Source organism: Protopterus annectens, chromosome 11.part0 (assembly GCF_019279795.1).
Source record: "Protopterus annectens isolate FY-2018-M chromosome 11.part0, PAN1.0, whole genome shotgun sequence".
NCBI lineage: Eukaryota > Metazoa > Chordata > Ceratodontiformes > Protopteridae > Protopterus > Protopterus annectens.
This window is the reverse complement of record NC_056745.1, coordinates 1,158,377,957-1,158,394,253: the sequence shown is the minus strand read 5'-3', so window position 1 is coordinate 1,158,394,253 and position 16,297 is coordinate 1,158,377,957. Positions and strand designations below refer to the sequence as shown.

At 40.8% G+C, this 16,297-nt stretch overlaps 1 protein-coding gene across 1 annotated transcript in view; it reads left to right on the top strand.

Annotated features, from left to right (window-relative positions):
* Window positions 1-16,297, top strand: part of SLC26A5 (solute carrier family 26 member 5) — a 1,021,139-nt gene that overhangs the window by 451,990 nt on the left and 552,852 nt on the right. Inside the window, exon 5 of the mRNA XM_044088519.1 lies at window positions 4,123-4,298. Within this exon, the coding sequence (XP_043944454.1) occupies window positions 4,123-4,298 (176 nt within the window). The remainder of the gene's footprint in view (window positions 1-4,122; window positions 4,299-16,297) is intronic.

The following is a 16,297-nucleotide window of genomic DNA, read 5'->3' as shown; positions in this document are numbered from 1 at the left end:
AAGGGTGATTGGGAAACCCATTGTATATACAAGGTACAAGTTGTATCCATCCAAGAGACACAGATCTGTTTATCTTTTGAGACTGAATCCCTAGATGCAAGGGAAGAGGAGGGATTTGCTGTACTCCCAAGGAAAGTATATGTGGAGAGTGAGCACACTAAGTTCTAAACTAGCAAGGAATGTTTACTTTTTATTACGTGATAGGATTAGGTTGAAAGGATAAGGGGATTCTTTCTGCAGCATGCCTCTTCCTTTGCTTTTATAACATTGTGTTGCCACAAATAATACTAGAGATCTGAATCAAATGGAAGAGAGCAGACTGTGCAGAGTTTGAGCAACACACGGCAGAATAATTGTGGTTAATCACAACTCAAGTTAGTGCACATGCATTCTGATCATATGTTAAATATCGTACAGGAGTGGCAGCTAATGTGGGCTGCTCTAAGTACTTTTGTTCTAGAAAACTTGTCCAATTACTCTGACGAAGATAGTAGATAACCATGTATGAGCATCAAATGATTACCGTAGTGTAGTTCTGTACAGATCTGTTAAACAAATGGTTCGCAAGTTGTCACTTTTCTCATTTTCTTTGATCTACAGTATTTCAAGACAGAAGCAAGTAATCTGGTAGTGCTTTTTTTAATCACTGTATGTTGAGTTTCATCACTTTGTATGCATTAGTCTTTTATTTGCAGGACACAGTTGGCAACTGGACTTTCCAGTCTGCTTGAAACACAGCTGTACATGATTGTAACCTTATCCCGTGGTCTTCAAGCTGGTGAATACCATTTCAGCTAACAAAAACTATATTTTTTGTGCATCCAAACTCTGTACTGTAAGCATATGCTGTGTATTTTTGTGACCATCATGGAATAACTTTATAAGTCCTAAGGGCTGCAGCTTGGAGTACACAGCATGGCCACACTATGCTTAAAAATTGTTTGAGTAGCACTAGCACATTCAGAGTACTGTGTTGGTTTAAGCTCTGGATATGGATTTTGCAATGTAAATTTATCATTTTTGTTTTGTTACAGACTGATAATTAGGCATTAATTTCTCTGGGTGGAGTGACATGCTCATGGGTAAAAGAATGAGCGATGTCAATCATGCTTGCTCAGGTAGCTTGTAAACCAGACTCAGCTTTTGATTTTGATTCAAAGCACAAGTTAAGCATTAAAAACAAGCTGGGATTTTGTGATATGCAAATATTCTGAGGTAAATCAGTCGTCTTCTTCTTCTTTTGGCTTTTCCCGGTTAGGGGTCGCCACAGCGGATCACCTGTCCGCTCATGATTGGCAGTGGAGTTTTACGGTGTCGAGTTGCCAGCCCGGCACCCAACCTTCCACAGAAGGCACACACACATGCACACACACACAAGCCTAGGGCCAATTTAGAGTGTCCAATCCACCTACAGCATGTCTTTGGTATGTGGGAGGAAATCGGAGCACCCGGAGGAAACCCACACGACCACAGGGAGGACATGCAGACTCCACACAGAAGGCACCCCAGCCGAGAATCGAACTGGAGAACCTCTTGTTGTGAGGCAGCAACACTAACCGCTGCACCACCGCGGCCATCAGTAAGACCCTAAAATGAAGTGGTAGCTTGTATACCTTTTTATTTCTAGACTACTTTCCCTGGTGAGAGTCAAAATAGTATCAAGCCAGGTGGGGGTACTTCCAACTTTCCTACAATTCATCCTGTGGGGTCCTCAGATTACCTCTGTAAACTGAGATATGTAATCCCTCCAATTTGTCTGGGATCAGTGACAGGATCTCCTTCCTTTGAACCAAGTCTAGTTCACATCCCACAAAAGATGCCTAGGGGCATCCTCACAAGGTTCCCAAACCACCTTAACTGGTGACTAATCTTAACATGAAAGAGTGACTGCACTTTGACATTTTCTAGATTAACCAAGCCCCTTACTCTTCCTTGGAGAGTGAATGTGGTTGCCTTCTGGAGGACCGTCATTGTTGTTGGTTGTATATGTTTCTTATCCCTTCACTGACTACCCAGAGCTCATGAACAGAGGTGAGGATGGGGATATAGATTGACCAGAAAATTTAGAAGTTTGTCCTGATACAGTACATGCTTTACCACCACAGTGTGGTACAGTTCTTGCAGTACTGCTGCTTCTGCGCTCCTCTATTGAACATTCTCCTGTTTCCAAGATCCCTGGGGTTTAAATCTTGTGCCCTTGAGATGCCCCCCTCTTCACCTGTAGAGAGTAGTCAGTATTTGGGGGAGGGGGAGACTACAGTCTCTTGATTTTCATCCCATATGTTTACACTTAGAAATTAATCATTCCGATGCATGCAGGAAATCAGTCACTTGAGGTTAAGAGGGCATCTCCATCAACAAACCAAGATGGAACTCCTCACAACCCCATACAGTATGCTGCCCAGATGTTGGTTGCACATTGATATCTTGGTCTTGAACATTGCATACTGGAGGGGATGTAAGACCTATCCTTGACAAAGGCTTAAACACATCTTGAATTTGTTAACACAGAATATGAAAGCAACCTTCCCTTTTCAAGTTAAAAAACTGGCAAATAGCAGTAGTTTTGTGGCTTTATACTGTTGTAGTACTTACCACATTTCACTGTATATGGTCATATGCATTTTCCAAGATCACAAAATACACGTGATCCCTGCACTATCTGTGCAAGGACAAATTGTTGAAACATTGGTCCATTGCCAGGAAGGAATCTGCACTGCTCCTTCCGAATAAAAGGCTTAACTGTTGGAGAAAGTCTCCTTTAGAGTATTTTGCTACATGCTTTTCTAGAGTGGTGGATTTCAGCAGTACCTCTAAGTGGAACAGACAGTCCTGTGCCCTGTTTTGAAAGTGGAGACTCCTATACAAGTAATGTTCCCACATTCCATTCAGCATTGAAAAGGTACGGTAGCCATGGCACCCCAGTACTGTTTAGTGCTTCAGCATTTCTTCTGGATGATAACCTGTTGTGCACCCTTACCACAGTGAAAAGTTTAACTGATACAGTGACTTCATGAACAAAAATGAATCCATTTCTACTATCTGCTTTGGGCATTGCCTATACAGATGAAGATGTCCAGTGGATGCAAGAGTTCCTCAAAGTGCTGCTGCCACCTATCAGTATTATCCCCAGATGATGTTAGCAATTCTTTGCACTTGCTGATGGCAAACTGGACGCTATCCCATCTCCAACTCCTGAGTCATCATATGATTTGTTAAAACCTCGTTATCCCAGAACCTCTTCAAGACCACCCTGAAGTCATTCTTCATGACCTTGCCAGACTTATTCCATGCCCACACCTTCTGTGTGGTAGTTGTTACATCTATCCCTTTCATGGCTTGTCAGTACATGTTAGTCAAATTCCAAGCCCCCCCCCCCCCGCTGGCATTGTATGCAAGACTTCTGTGTTTAACTTAACAGCTTCTTTCACCTCTGGTATCCACCCTCGGGCTCTAGAGTTACTGTGATGACAAGCACTATCTATCTCTTTGCCTCCGGTCCTTCTCATTGCCTCTACTGTTTTATTTTATTTTATTTTATTTTATTTTTTGTACGTGTTACCCCCACTGCCTGTAAGTCATCATTCCTCTCTCAGCCAGTCAGCCTATTAATTCCCCATCGTTGGGGAGAGGGTTGACTGGAAGGGGCCATCATTAAAGCAGCTATCAGGAGTGGTTCATGTTTTTCTTTTCTAAGCCCTGGCTAGCCCCTTTTGCCTACCAAGTGAAGCCCATGGCTGTGTTGTGCAGTAAGTGTCAGTGTCTAACTAAACCTCACTTCTGCTAGGTGCTGATTTCAGCACAATACCCCACTGAACCAAAGAAGCAGGCACTGTGTAGTTATTTCATGTAATTAGAACTTTTTTATAAACTTATTTTTAGATTTTAATTGTAAAATTACAGTGAACATATAAAGGATATTTAAGTACTGTAGTCTGTCCTCTGTTTTCAGGCAATGCATTTTATGTAAAGGAGTTAAGTTTGTAAATTTTGAGTAGTTTTGCTAGTGATTTACTGATAAAGCACAATATAATTGCATTCAGATACCTTATTTTATGTTCCTAATTTAATACTATGTGACTAAGACTGGTTCTGGTAGTTTGCTGTATGTTTTTTTCACAGGTACATTTGCTGTGATAAGTCTAATGGTTGGTGGTGTCACAGTACAACATGTCCCAGATGAAATATACGATACTGCAGCTGAAAATTTTACTAATAGTAGTAGCACTGCTGAAGACATAGGAGTCAGGAGAGTAAAAGTGGCTGCAGCCGTTACATTTCTTTCAGGAATCATTCAGGTAAACTAAAACGTCATTGCTGTGAGTTATTCTGTACTGCTTTTTGAGAAATTTTCATCAAGCTTGTTAACCTGGCTTAATATCTAGTGTTCTTTGTGTTTTGAATTTATGGAAGAAGCTCCTATAAATGTTGATTGTCCAAAATATGTCAAGCTGTCTATTAAAGCTTCAGTATACTTTACACTATTTAATTAACCATACATGACGGACTCTGTTTGCATTAAATTACTGTGTTGTGGGAATGCATGTGCTGTACTAAATATATTTCAACTTTCTGCACTTTATCCATTTTATATAGATTGGAAACATGAATCATTAACATGTCCTGGAATCATTAAATGATAAAATGTAATATTAATTAGCACCACAGTAAACCACACAACAGTTAAACAGAACACCACCTTCAAAGAATTATGATGGCCATGGTACCACAAAAGAAAAAATAGCATTTTAAAATGATTATTTTTTACAACAGTGATCCAGAGGAAGTTTCCTTAAAACTCACTCACTTACCAGATTAAACTCTGATAGCAGCAGATTATTGGGTAGTGTACCATGAACAGAGAAGAATGTTGGAAATTTTGATTAGGTAAGGCAGACTCAAGCCACTCAGATAAATATCTGAAGTATGTAAAATCATCAGCACTACCGAAACGTTTGTAACAGTAAATACAGGTAATATAGTCTTTATTGGCAGCTCAGGGACAGATACGCATCTCTTTTGTTCAGAGATCAATCCATGACAAACTTTTGCCAGTTTTATGATAAGAACTAGGGGAGTAAGTAAAAGCAGCCCAGTCATTATGTCTGTAAGTAAGTTATGAGTGCTCACCATAATGGTGATTCTGTAAGTAGAGTTTTACCTGCAGGAACCATTAAGACTGCTTGGCACATAAACTTCTACAGGTTGCTTGCCCCCATCCCATTATTACTTTCTTTCTAGCTTTATTTTATTTTATTTATTTAATGTTGGTTAACCAGGTAAGTGAATGCTGCAACAGGCCAAGAGGGTATGTGAACTAGCCTAAAGACTGTTTTCAGCAACAGCCCAGGCTAAGAGGCAGTAACAGCTTTTGAAAATAATATTTACAAATCAGGTTACCTTCCAATAATCCTACAGTCAGGTTATACTTATAACCAACGTTTACATCACTCCAAGTAGTATGATTGTGATTTTTACATGACATTTAACACAAAACAATACATACAAGGTTACTAGCACTAGTATAAAGCAGCAATTGCTATGCGTGAGCTTTTACACAAATGTTATTTACATAGATCACTGAATTATATACAGTAGTCATCAATCAAGTAAACATAAGCAGTCCTAGAACAAACTATCAAATTTTGCAACAAATCGACGTTATGGAACTCACCACTGCCTTTTGCTGTGTAACAGCTAAATTGGCTTGAATTGACACAAATGCTGTCTCACTCAGTTATTGACAACACACAAGGTACTTCACAACCCTGAAAAAATACCCAACATTAAACGGCATCTTTCAGCTATACAGTCCAAATAGAAATCTATGTTCATCCAAAAAAAAAAATCTTTGCTCCAACTTGCTAGGTCAATAAACACTGCAGGTGGTTAACTGTATTCAAACTGCAATTCGAATACATAGAAATCCCTCCCAGCACACGTATGACTACTTAACAACATAAAGACATTTAGATGCTAACTCAGACATCTTGTGGGTAGTTGGATATGCACCTGTGCATCCCAATGTTAGACTCTATCCCTGTGAATACCCAGGTTAGGTTATACTTACAAATGCATAAAGAATGCAGTACTTAAACAAGGCTAACTCCCTACAGGAGCATCTTAATGTACTCTTCCCACATCTTCACTATTTCATTTCTCATTCTTCAAACTTCCCTTATGAACAAACCTTCTCTCCTAGCCATCTTCTTCTTCCTTTCCTCTTACTTCCTCTTTTTCTTCAAAACATGTCATGCTTTCTCAAACAATGCTCCCCCCTTTTTATAAACGTTTCCTCTACTATATCCCACTTAAGCACAGGTATAAATTTATAGTATGATTTTTCTTGTTCTAACTTCATTATTGCATCATTGTTTATCCCAGCATATGGGGTCTGTTTTACCCCACCTACATGTATAACTTGCAGCATTCAATTGATTGTGCTCGTGACCTGTGTAAACACCTTGTGTATGACCATTGTAAATATTGTTTTCTTATTTGTATGTGATACTTTTATCTGTCTGTAAAATTGATTTCATTATAGAACTTTTCTCCTCGGACCTCCGCTGAAAAGGAGTTATTTCCCAGCTGGACTTTCACAGAAAGCAAATGTCAAATAAATAAGTTAAATAAAGATGCTAATACTTTTTTATTTAGATATGTACACTGATTACATAGTTGCCTCTGTGTATCTTTATGGCTGCAGTGCTCTGACCTGCCTCTCTAGTTCTTACAAAGAAAAGAAAGGGAAGTAGAAGGCAGAGGGAAAGAAGGTGGGATATTTCTTGCAACTAAACTCCAGTGATAAGTCTAGGGAAATGGTGGGTATCCATATCTTTTCTAACTGTTACTTTAAAGCCAAAACTGCAGGAACCATTAGGACAGAGTTCCCAGTTCATTCCAGTGGGTGACTGGCCTTTGGGAACATACCCTTGATAACCATAAATTTAAAGAAAGACCTTAACTTAAAGGTCGCATCCAACTTGTAATGCTTTGCAAGGATGTTAAGGAATGAATCAGTTGCAGTTGTACACATAGCATCCAGTAAGGAATTATAGGTCATGGATGTAGGCATAGTTGAATGTGCATATGACTGACATTACAAAGGTTTGCCATACATTTTGAAACAGAATAGTGCTTTTTGCCTTTACTTCTCTCGGGGAAATGAAATAGAATTGTTGATTGTTTCTTACTGGATTAGTCCTTTTATGCAGTACTCAAATTGTTTGCTTGCATCCATAAAAATGTACTCCCATGGCAAATAAACTAACCGATTCAAATTAGTCTCCTTAAGTGTCTTAGCCTTGATGGAGGAATTAATAAGCAATGAAACTTTTTTTAATGAAAAACAAAATAAATAAGGTAGAAATTCCCCCAAGTTGAGTAACAGCACCAAAACAGATAATTTCTTAAGACAAGAACTTCAAGTCTGCTGAAGCAGCTGACTTGGAGATAGCATAGAATCAGTATCTGAAGGAAGAACCAAGTCCTTAACCAAAAGCAGGAAAAGATAGGTGCCACGTAGAAAGGTCTTAACAGTCTTTAAGTGAAACAAGTGGCTTGAAATGCATTTGTATGAAGTTAAAAATAGACACAGTGGTGAAATAGCTAAGAATTTGCCTCAAAATGCTCTTAAAGATGTTAAAGGAACAAAGCCATGGACAAGAAAGAATTTTTTTTGTACCTAGCAGAAATTCATGCGCCATTTCTCAGTGTCTTTACCTGGAAGGAGTGATAGAAATTCCTCTGTCTAAAAGTCCTCTAGAGTTAGCTGCTAATGAAAGTAAGAGTAACCATGTTGTCGGCTCATACTCCTGGAAATCTGGATGTACTATACCAGAAGTAGGAGTCACCAAAATGTTGTGAAGCACAAGCCAGAGTGGGGAGGTCAAGAGCTATTCCTGAGAATGGGAAACCAAACTTGTCTGGACCAGTAAGGGGCAACAAGGATAGCTGACTCCCTTGAGTGTTTGGCCTTGATAGTAAACTTTATCAGTGTAAACAAATAAAAAGACAGTCCTTTAGGGCAGTTGGGATATTGAGCTAGTCATCTTAATGGTCTCCTAGACTGCAAGCAGACTACCAGTGAAAGGTTAGCCAGAATATAATTCTGTTGTAATGAACCTGTGAAAGGAAGGCTGTGTCACAACACTCAGGCCATTGCAATGAGAAGGAAAAAAACTACATTCAACATTTGGTGCTCATGGGAGAGACCAGCAATTCACAGACTGACACTTCTTGAGTTATCCTTAGGGCATCAGAGGCCTTATGAACTACATGTGATGTATCATTTTTATGTGCTTAGCCTGTCTACCAGGCATTTGGCCTCCTTAGAAATGTAGATTTCAGAGAGAAATTAGTTGTTCTTGCAAGTTCTGATCCATCAACTTCAGTACTAGGATTGGTTGCTACAAACATTAGTCAGCTCTGCATCTTTAACTTTTCCAAGGCTTTTAACTCTTTCTCCCTGTCATAGCACACTGTGCCTCTCCGCTTCCTCAGATTTAGTGTGCCACAGAATAGCAAATGCATAAAAATGCATACAATAGTACATTTGCATCCTACCACCTCTGCATATACTCTCCAAGCATCCCTCTGGGCCCCATTCAGTCAGGGATGGGAAAGGTTGGTGAATATCTTGAAGTAGATGGGCATGAACTGAGAAAATGTATCATTCTGATATGTATTTGGTTTTTTTATCATAAATGAATCCAGTCTGTTCCCTTCAAGATTAACACGGGACTCCTTACCTTATCCTTGTGGGTGGTATCAGTACAGGGTACTTCTGATAATAGGCCCAAAGGACAACTTCAACCTGAAAATCACATACAGCTTATAGTGTCTTGCAAATGTATGCAGAGGAGTCCATACCACAATGGTATAAATGATGTCAAGCAAAACATTTTTGAAGAGAGCTTGAGTATGGCCATTTCTTTTGTTGAATGTCCTTTAGGTTTAGATGTCAAATCTTTATTAGACTTTTAATAGCAAAGTGTGATAAATTCAGACAGCTATGAACATGGATCTTAAAGATATTTTGTTATGTTGAGTACATAATTTTTGTGTTTTCAAGGCCAGTTCCCATATTCTTATGGACTTTTCAAATGGATAGAAATGTGTGTCTTCATGCTTTCTGATCTGCAGTAGTACTGCCACATTGCTGACTGAACAAAGGTACAGTTTGCTGGAATCTATTCTTGCAGAGCTGCAGAGAAAGACTACTGAAACAGTGATATGAAACTGCAGATCTCAACTGTACTAAAGTCCTTGTGTCATGTAGTCCAGGCATCATTATCACCAGACCACAGATTAAGCATCTCTAGTCATCTTGGCCATAAGAATGTAGTCTAGGCATCATTATCACCAGCCCACTGGTTAAGCATCTCTAGTCATCTTGGCCATAAGAATGTAGTCCAGGCATCATTATCACCAGCCCACAGATTAAGCATCTCTCATCATCTTGGCCATAAGAAAAGTTGGAAGAAAGGACTTGCCTGTCAGAGAGACTTGATAAGCTAGTCCAGCTTTGATGCTTCCGGTAAGAATTAGAAATTATTGTGGTGCTTCTAAGTGATCTGAACCTTGACACTACTGAATGCTCAGCAATTCCTGTAGAACTGTCTCATACCTCAAGATTGTGACAGCTATTATCTTGAGAGCCCTGAGGCAAATGGTTACTAAAAGTGAGTGAAAGGACAGGATGAATGGACTGCTAAGAAGAATGCCTTGCATCCTGTCCAGAGTTAAAATTGTCCAGTATGCCTTGTCTGGGGAACACCCTACAGAAATCGAGTTGCACTGGATTTAAGTAAGAGTCCCTTTTCCAAATGAGACTGTTTTTGCTATCAAACAGTAGAGATCACTATGCACATTTGTGTCACCTGTAGACAAATACTGAGTGGCTCCTGCTGACATGCTGTTTGTGAACACCTTTGATGCAGAAGTTAGGCTAGAATGAAGAGTATAAAGCTGAATAAATGGTTCTTACCCAAAAGTATATTCAAGCAGCCCATAGTTCTATATTGGGGCACTCACCTTAACTATCTAGATTATTAATGAACTCTTCGAACATCCCCTCTTCTTCACCATTGTTTGCTATAGAGGGATCAGATAGAAAATTTTATCAGCTGGTGGCTGAACTCCAAAAGGCAAACTGTTCTTTGCTGGAGTACGTGATGTGAACAGATGGCTGTAAAGGACCTTGAGCATGCTCTCATGCAACAATTTGATCAGTAAATGGAGATTATCACTAGGAGTTCTCATTGCAGAAGCAATTAGATTTAACAGAAGCAAAACTGAGGTATGTGGAGGACAAATTAGAAGATTTACAGAATCAAATAGGAGGAATAAAGGCATAATTAGTGTCGTTGAAGAATTGGTGGTCGAACAGCTTTAGTTCGTAAATTTAATGACATGGTGAGTTTCGCTGCCATGTGTTGCATTATGTGAGCCAGCACAGTGCGTTTCAAATTTTTTGACCTTTTTCTCCACTGTTGTGCAACCATGAATGTAGTGTATGTAATTTAGGGGGTGCAGAGGGACTTATTCTTGTTCATGTGTTTTGACTTGCCATTTTCGATCTTCAGTTTTCAGAAAATGCTAAGTTGGAAAGACATGCTTCAATCAGCTGTAGGTAAACTAAGAGTACCATCAGTTTAAGTACGATTCCAAAAATGCTAAAATCTTGGATTGCTTGTCCTTTATACAGAAACAGATAGCAGAATGGCCTCCCTACCAGTTCAGGAAATGGTGTTGGAGTGAGTCCATTGGGTGTTCTTTCCTGCCTCTCAGGCTTAAAATTCCTAGGCCAATGCAGGTGAGATTCTGCAAATACAACTTAAAAGAAAAATTTTTTATCAGCTGTTTGGGCTCTCAATAAGGCCATTAGGTTTTATGGGGATAGTGAGTGTGCCAACAATCACTATGCATCAGAGACTGAAGTTAAAAGAGCTGCTTTTCAGCAGGCCATTCAGATTTTGTCAGCTGTGTGACATCTGGACAATATCCCACCAGACTGCCAACAATAATATGATGTTCCCCACTATCCTGGGTCGGTAACTAAGGAGATTCAGTCCTCAATACTAACTCCAGTATAAGACAGTCACTTAAACAGGAGTAATATTTTACAATTTTCCCCCAAGAGCACAACAGGAACATGTTCTGTAACCTGGTACTGGACTGTATACTTCTGTCTATGCTTAATGTAACTCCTTATTACACACTTAGAGCAATATATCTCAATTTAAGACCTCTGATACACTGACACTTAAATAAATTAAATCTCAGTCATCCAAACACTTTTGGGATAGCCTGACACAGATTTTCAGCTGTGCCCCTTCCCCAAAATAATGCAGTAACATGCTGCCACCATTTAGAGAGCTTTGGCAGCTGCGGTGATGCAGCGGTAGCGTTGTCACCTCACAGCAAGAGGGTCTCCCGTTCGATTCTCAGCTGGAGCGCCTTCTGTGTGAAATCTGCATGTCCTCCCCACGGTCGAGTGGCCTTCAAAAGACATGCGTGAATGGGCGTGCCTTTGTTGAAGGTTGGGCGTCGAGCTGGCACCGTAAAAATCTACTGCCAATCATTAGCAGACCAGAGTTCCGCTGTGGCGACCCTATAACCTTGAAAAGCCGAAAGAAGAACATCATCATCCCCTTTTAAATGAGTGTCCAATTATGAAAATTAGATGTTAAAACAAATGATAGCAAATGACCTAAAGCAGCCATATTGTAACTAAGTTTTTACTTGTTGAATTATAATCTCTTTGTACAGAATATTTTAAAGACTTAAACAGTGTCCTTTTACATTTTTGTGCATGTTTATGAAGAAAGATTCTAAAGGCAAACTGTCTCAGATTCAGCTGCTCTGCAGATGATGTAATCAGAATGTTGACAATTGCTGTGTGTTACTGTCAAAAGCTGAAAGACAGGAAGGAACTTTTAGTTGAACAGCTGTTGGTCAGTTTTCAAAATATGAAATTAAAATTAGAACTGGAATAGTTGTGACAGGCTAGTCTATAAAAAATCCTGCTGAAGACAGTTGAATTCAGTAGTAATTATTGTCGGTTGCAGTTACATCAGTGACAGTTCACAGATGTACTGTGTAGTGGATACCCAAAAGGACTTGCCAAGAACTGTCAGACTGCCTTTGCTCTGTTGTAGTAATTTAGTTTAGATCAGGGACAGTGCTCTTTAGTCAGATAGGAAATTATAACTCATCAGTTAGATCAGTTAGAGTTTTTCAGAATGTGGATTTCTATCCTTCAGTATTGATTTCATTTTCATGGTGATTGAGTTCTGTTTGTTGGAATAATATTTTTAATCATTTTCTCATTATTAAATATTTTTATTAACTTACATTGTGGCTGGTCAGTCAATGTTTTCTTTAGTGATTTTGAGAGTGCTTATACTTGCCTTGGTAACTTCCCAGGCCACGCCGAAAGCCTGGCTGCTTAAGTCATTTGCTACAATTTGCTATAATATTTAATTTTCAGAATTGGCACCCACTCTGATTGGTGGCAGCATTACTGTATTATTTTGCGGAAGGGACACAGCTGGAAATCTGTCTCTGGCTTTCTCAGAAGTGTTTTGATGTGTGAGATTTAATTTTATTTAAGTGTGAGTGTATCAGAGGTCTTAAACTGGGACACATTGCTCTGAAGTGTATAATAAGGAGTTACATTAGGGGTGGACAGAAGTATACAGTCTAGTCCCAGGTTATAGGGCGTATTCCTATTGTGCTCCTAGGGGAAAACTGTGAAATATTAATCCTGTTTAAGTGACAGTCTCACATTGGAGTCAGTAGTGAGGATTGAGTCTCCTTAGTTACTAACCCAGGATGGTGGGAGACATCACATTATTTGATGGCAGTTAAGTGGAATATTGTCCGGATGTCACAATGAGCAAAATGATTAAAAATATAAAACAGTAATTTCCAGTAAACAAACAGAACTCAATCACCAGGAAAATGAAATCAGTACTGTAGGATAGAAATCCAACATTTAGAAAAACTCTGATTAGTTATAATTTTGTATCTGACGAAAGAGCATTGTCCCTGATCTAAACTAAATTATTCCAACAGAGCAATTTGTCCCAAGACTCGTACTCTACGTTCCTAAGCACCCTGGAGAATATTAGGGTCCAGCCTAACACACTCATACTGGGCGACTTCAACTACCCCTCCATTAACCGGGAAAACTACTAGAGTACCAAGACACTTGTCCAACGTTATCTGGAATTCATTAATTCCAGTGCCCTGAACCAGCTCGCTCTTACTCCCACTAAAGGTAACAACATCCTTGACCGGCTCATTACTAACCTAGGTGACAGATGCTCTACACCAGTAGTCAACTCCTCCCTGGTTAAATCCGACCACAAACTAATCACCTTGGAAATCCACCCCCCCCCCTCGCAAAGGTAACCACCATGAAAAACTTCTCCAAAGCTAACTTTGGGCTCCTTAAAACAGAGGTGGCTAACTTCACGGCACCCATGCAGGTGGGAAGAATAGTTGCATGACCGCTGAATCATACACCTACGCCCTGTACGAACACATACATAAATGCATGGATCTCGCCATACCCAATAGAACCAAGATGCTCTCCTCCAAAGCAAGGAAGCCAATCTGGTGGCCCCCTGCCATAAACAAACTCTACAACAGAAGGAGGAAACTGATGTGGAATAAGGTGAAGTCCCAAGACTGGAAAAACAGTTATCAGCCTCAACAAAAAGTTGAGATCCCTCATAAAATCCTCTAAAGCTAGCTATGAAAACAGAAGTGCAGCAGATAGTAAAGACAACCACAAGGCCTTCTGTAGTTATGTAAAGAATCTCCATGGTAATGCCCAGATTGCTCTGAGCTACTGCACAATGGCACCTCCTGTACCGAGCCAACAGACCTTGCCAGTATACTGGCCGACGGGTTCAGTGCCAGCTTTACCCCCTCCAAGGACCAATCACAATACCAGTAAATTGCCAGGCACCCAGTATTACTGCTGCACAGGTTAAAACAGCACTGTCCAAGGCCAGGAATACAGCTTCTGTGGGACCTGACAGTATCCATGGGTGTGTTCTGCATGAACTACAGAATGAACTGGCACACCTGTGTGCCCTGTTCCATCACAGCTTCATCTCAGGCTTTGTCCCTAAAGAGTGGCACACTGCTACAGTCATCCCTCTCCACAAAGGAGGAGCGACTACAGACCCTGGGAACTATTGCCCTATTAGCCTGAAGAGTCTGATTTGGAAAGCTGTGGAACATATCATCATGGACCTAATAAACAAGGATATAGGGAATCTCCAAACTCTGGATCCAACACAGTTTGGTTTTGTGAAGGGTAGATCATGCCTGCTCAAATGGTTGACTTCGTGTCAGTTACCAGAGCTTTGGATGAAGGCAAGGTGGATCATACACCCTGCCTTGATCTGGCCAAGGCCTTTGATACCATTCCCCAGGAATCATAGAAAAACTCACTAAGCTAGGCGTCAATCCCTATATCACTAGGTGGGTTGCAAACTGGCTCACAGATAAAACCTACAGTGTGAAAGTAGCGGACTCCAAGCAAGACTGCTGACCAGTCACGAGTGGAGTCCCACAGGTTTCGGTCCTGGGTCCTCTCCTGTTTGGTATCTACGTCTCTGAAGTCCAGGCCAACACGAAGGGACTTTGACTAACAAAGTTCGCAGATGATTGCAAGTTGGGAGCTATTATTAACTCCCCAAGTTATGTTGCCATCCTACAGAAAGGCCTCACTGAGACCAACAACTGGTGTCAGCACCATGGCCTTAAGCTCAATGCCAGGAAATGTGTCGCCACCCCCTTTGGGAAAATCCCAGTTCCCATGAATTACCACATTGGTGCTAGTCCACTGAACACAGAAGACATTGTAAGAGATCTGGGAACACAGGTTAACAACAACCCCTCTTTTGACCGACACATTGCCACTGTGGTCAGAAAGTCCTTCTATGTGGCACATTTCATTACTAAGGGTTTTGCATCCAGGACGAAAGAGGTCATTGTCCCTCTACTTTTCCCTCATTAGGCCAGTCATCGAGTACGGTACTCCATTTGGCATGTACCTCACTAGACACCTGCAACAACTGGAGAGGCTGCAAAAGTACCTCACAGGGAGGATCCTAGGCCTTAAACACTTGTCTTATATGGACAGACTCAAAAAACTCCAACTATTCTCTGTCTCATATCGGGCGATCTCTGCTTGACTTACAAAGCCATGTCTGTCCCAGCTGTGTTAGAAATTCTACATCTAAAGAAATCCCAATCCTAACATACGACATACTCCAGAGACCTCAACCTCATTACCACAAGCAACAGAATGTGCTGGAGGGACAGGTTCATAACCCAGATACTGCCCACGCTATGGAATAGACTTCCCATGCATGTCAAACAGAGCACCTCACTGGCCCTCTTTAAGAGAAATCTTGATGAGTGGATAGGAAATAAAAATTCACCCCGGGGATCACTCCAGTGGCTCTACTCAACCAGAGGCACTGGGAAGTAAGGTTGGGTGGCATGATGCCAGGGTAATCCTATGGGCTAGGCTTGTAAAGGCTTCAGGGCCATTAGCCTAGTACACACCTATGAACAAGTAATATTAGGGACTATGGCTATAAGTGGCAGATGGTATGCGCTAGGCTGTAGCATCTGCTGTACTACCTCACTTTCCAGCTCTCCCTTAGGAGTCCAATCTTTATAAAACAAACCTTTGTTCCCGTATACAGACTCCTCTCTTTCTTGAGCCTCAGAGTCTGTAAGTTGAGCCTGTCTCAACTCTACATTTGTTACCCTCCCAAGCTCCCCTTCCACAAGAAGCCTAGTAACTTATGACAGCTGTACCTCATTGTCAATTTGAGTACTAATACTCCCCTCCATCTTTGCAATCATTGTGTCCAAGGCAACATCAGTACCTAACAGCAGCTGTGGCTCACTTTCAAACTTACTGCTACAGGATAGCTCTTTCTCTGAAACAACCACCACACTAGTCCCAGCTTCAGGTATGAGATCTGCCTGGGTCTTCCACCAGGCTACCAGACCTACATGCCTGTCTCCAAGCTTGACTGCATGCACGCAAGGCACTGCATCATCACAGACATTCCCTATCAGGACATCTCCAGGAATATTCTCAAACACAAGCTCTCCTTCCACAGGAAGCCTAGTAACTTCTGACAGTTGCACTTCACTGTCAGTCAGAGTACTGTTACTCACCTCCATCCTTGCAGTCTGTGTCCAGGGGAACATCAGTACTTACCAGCAGCTGTGGCTCATTTTCAGACTTACTGCT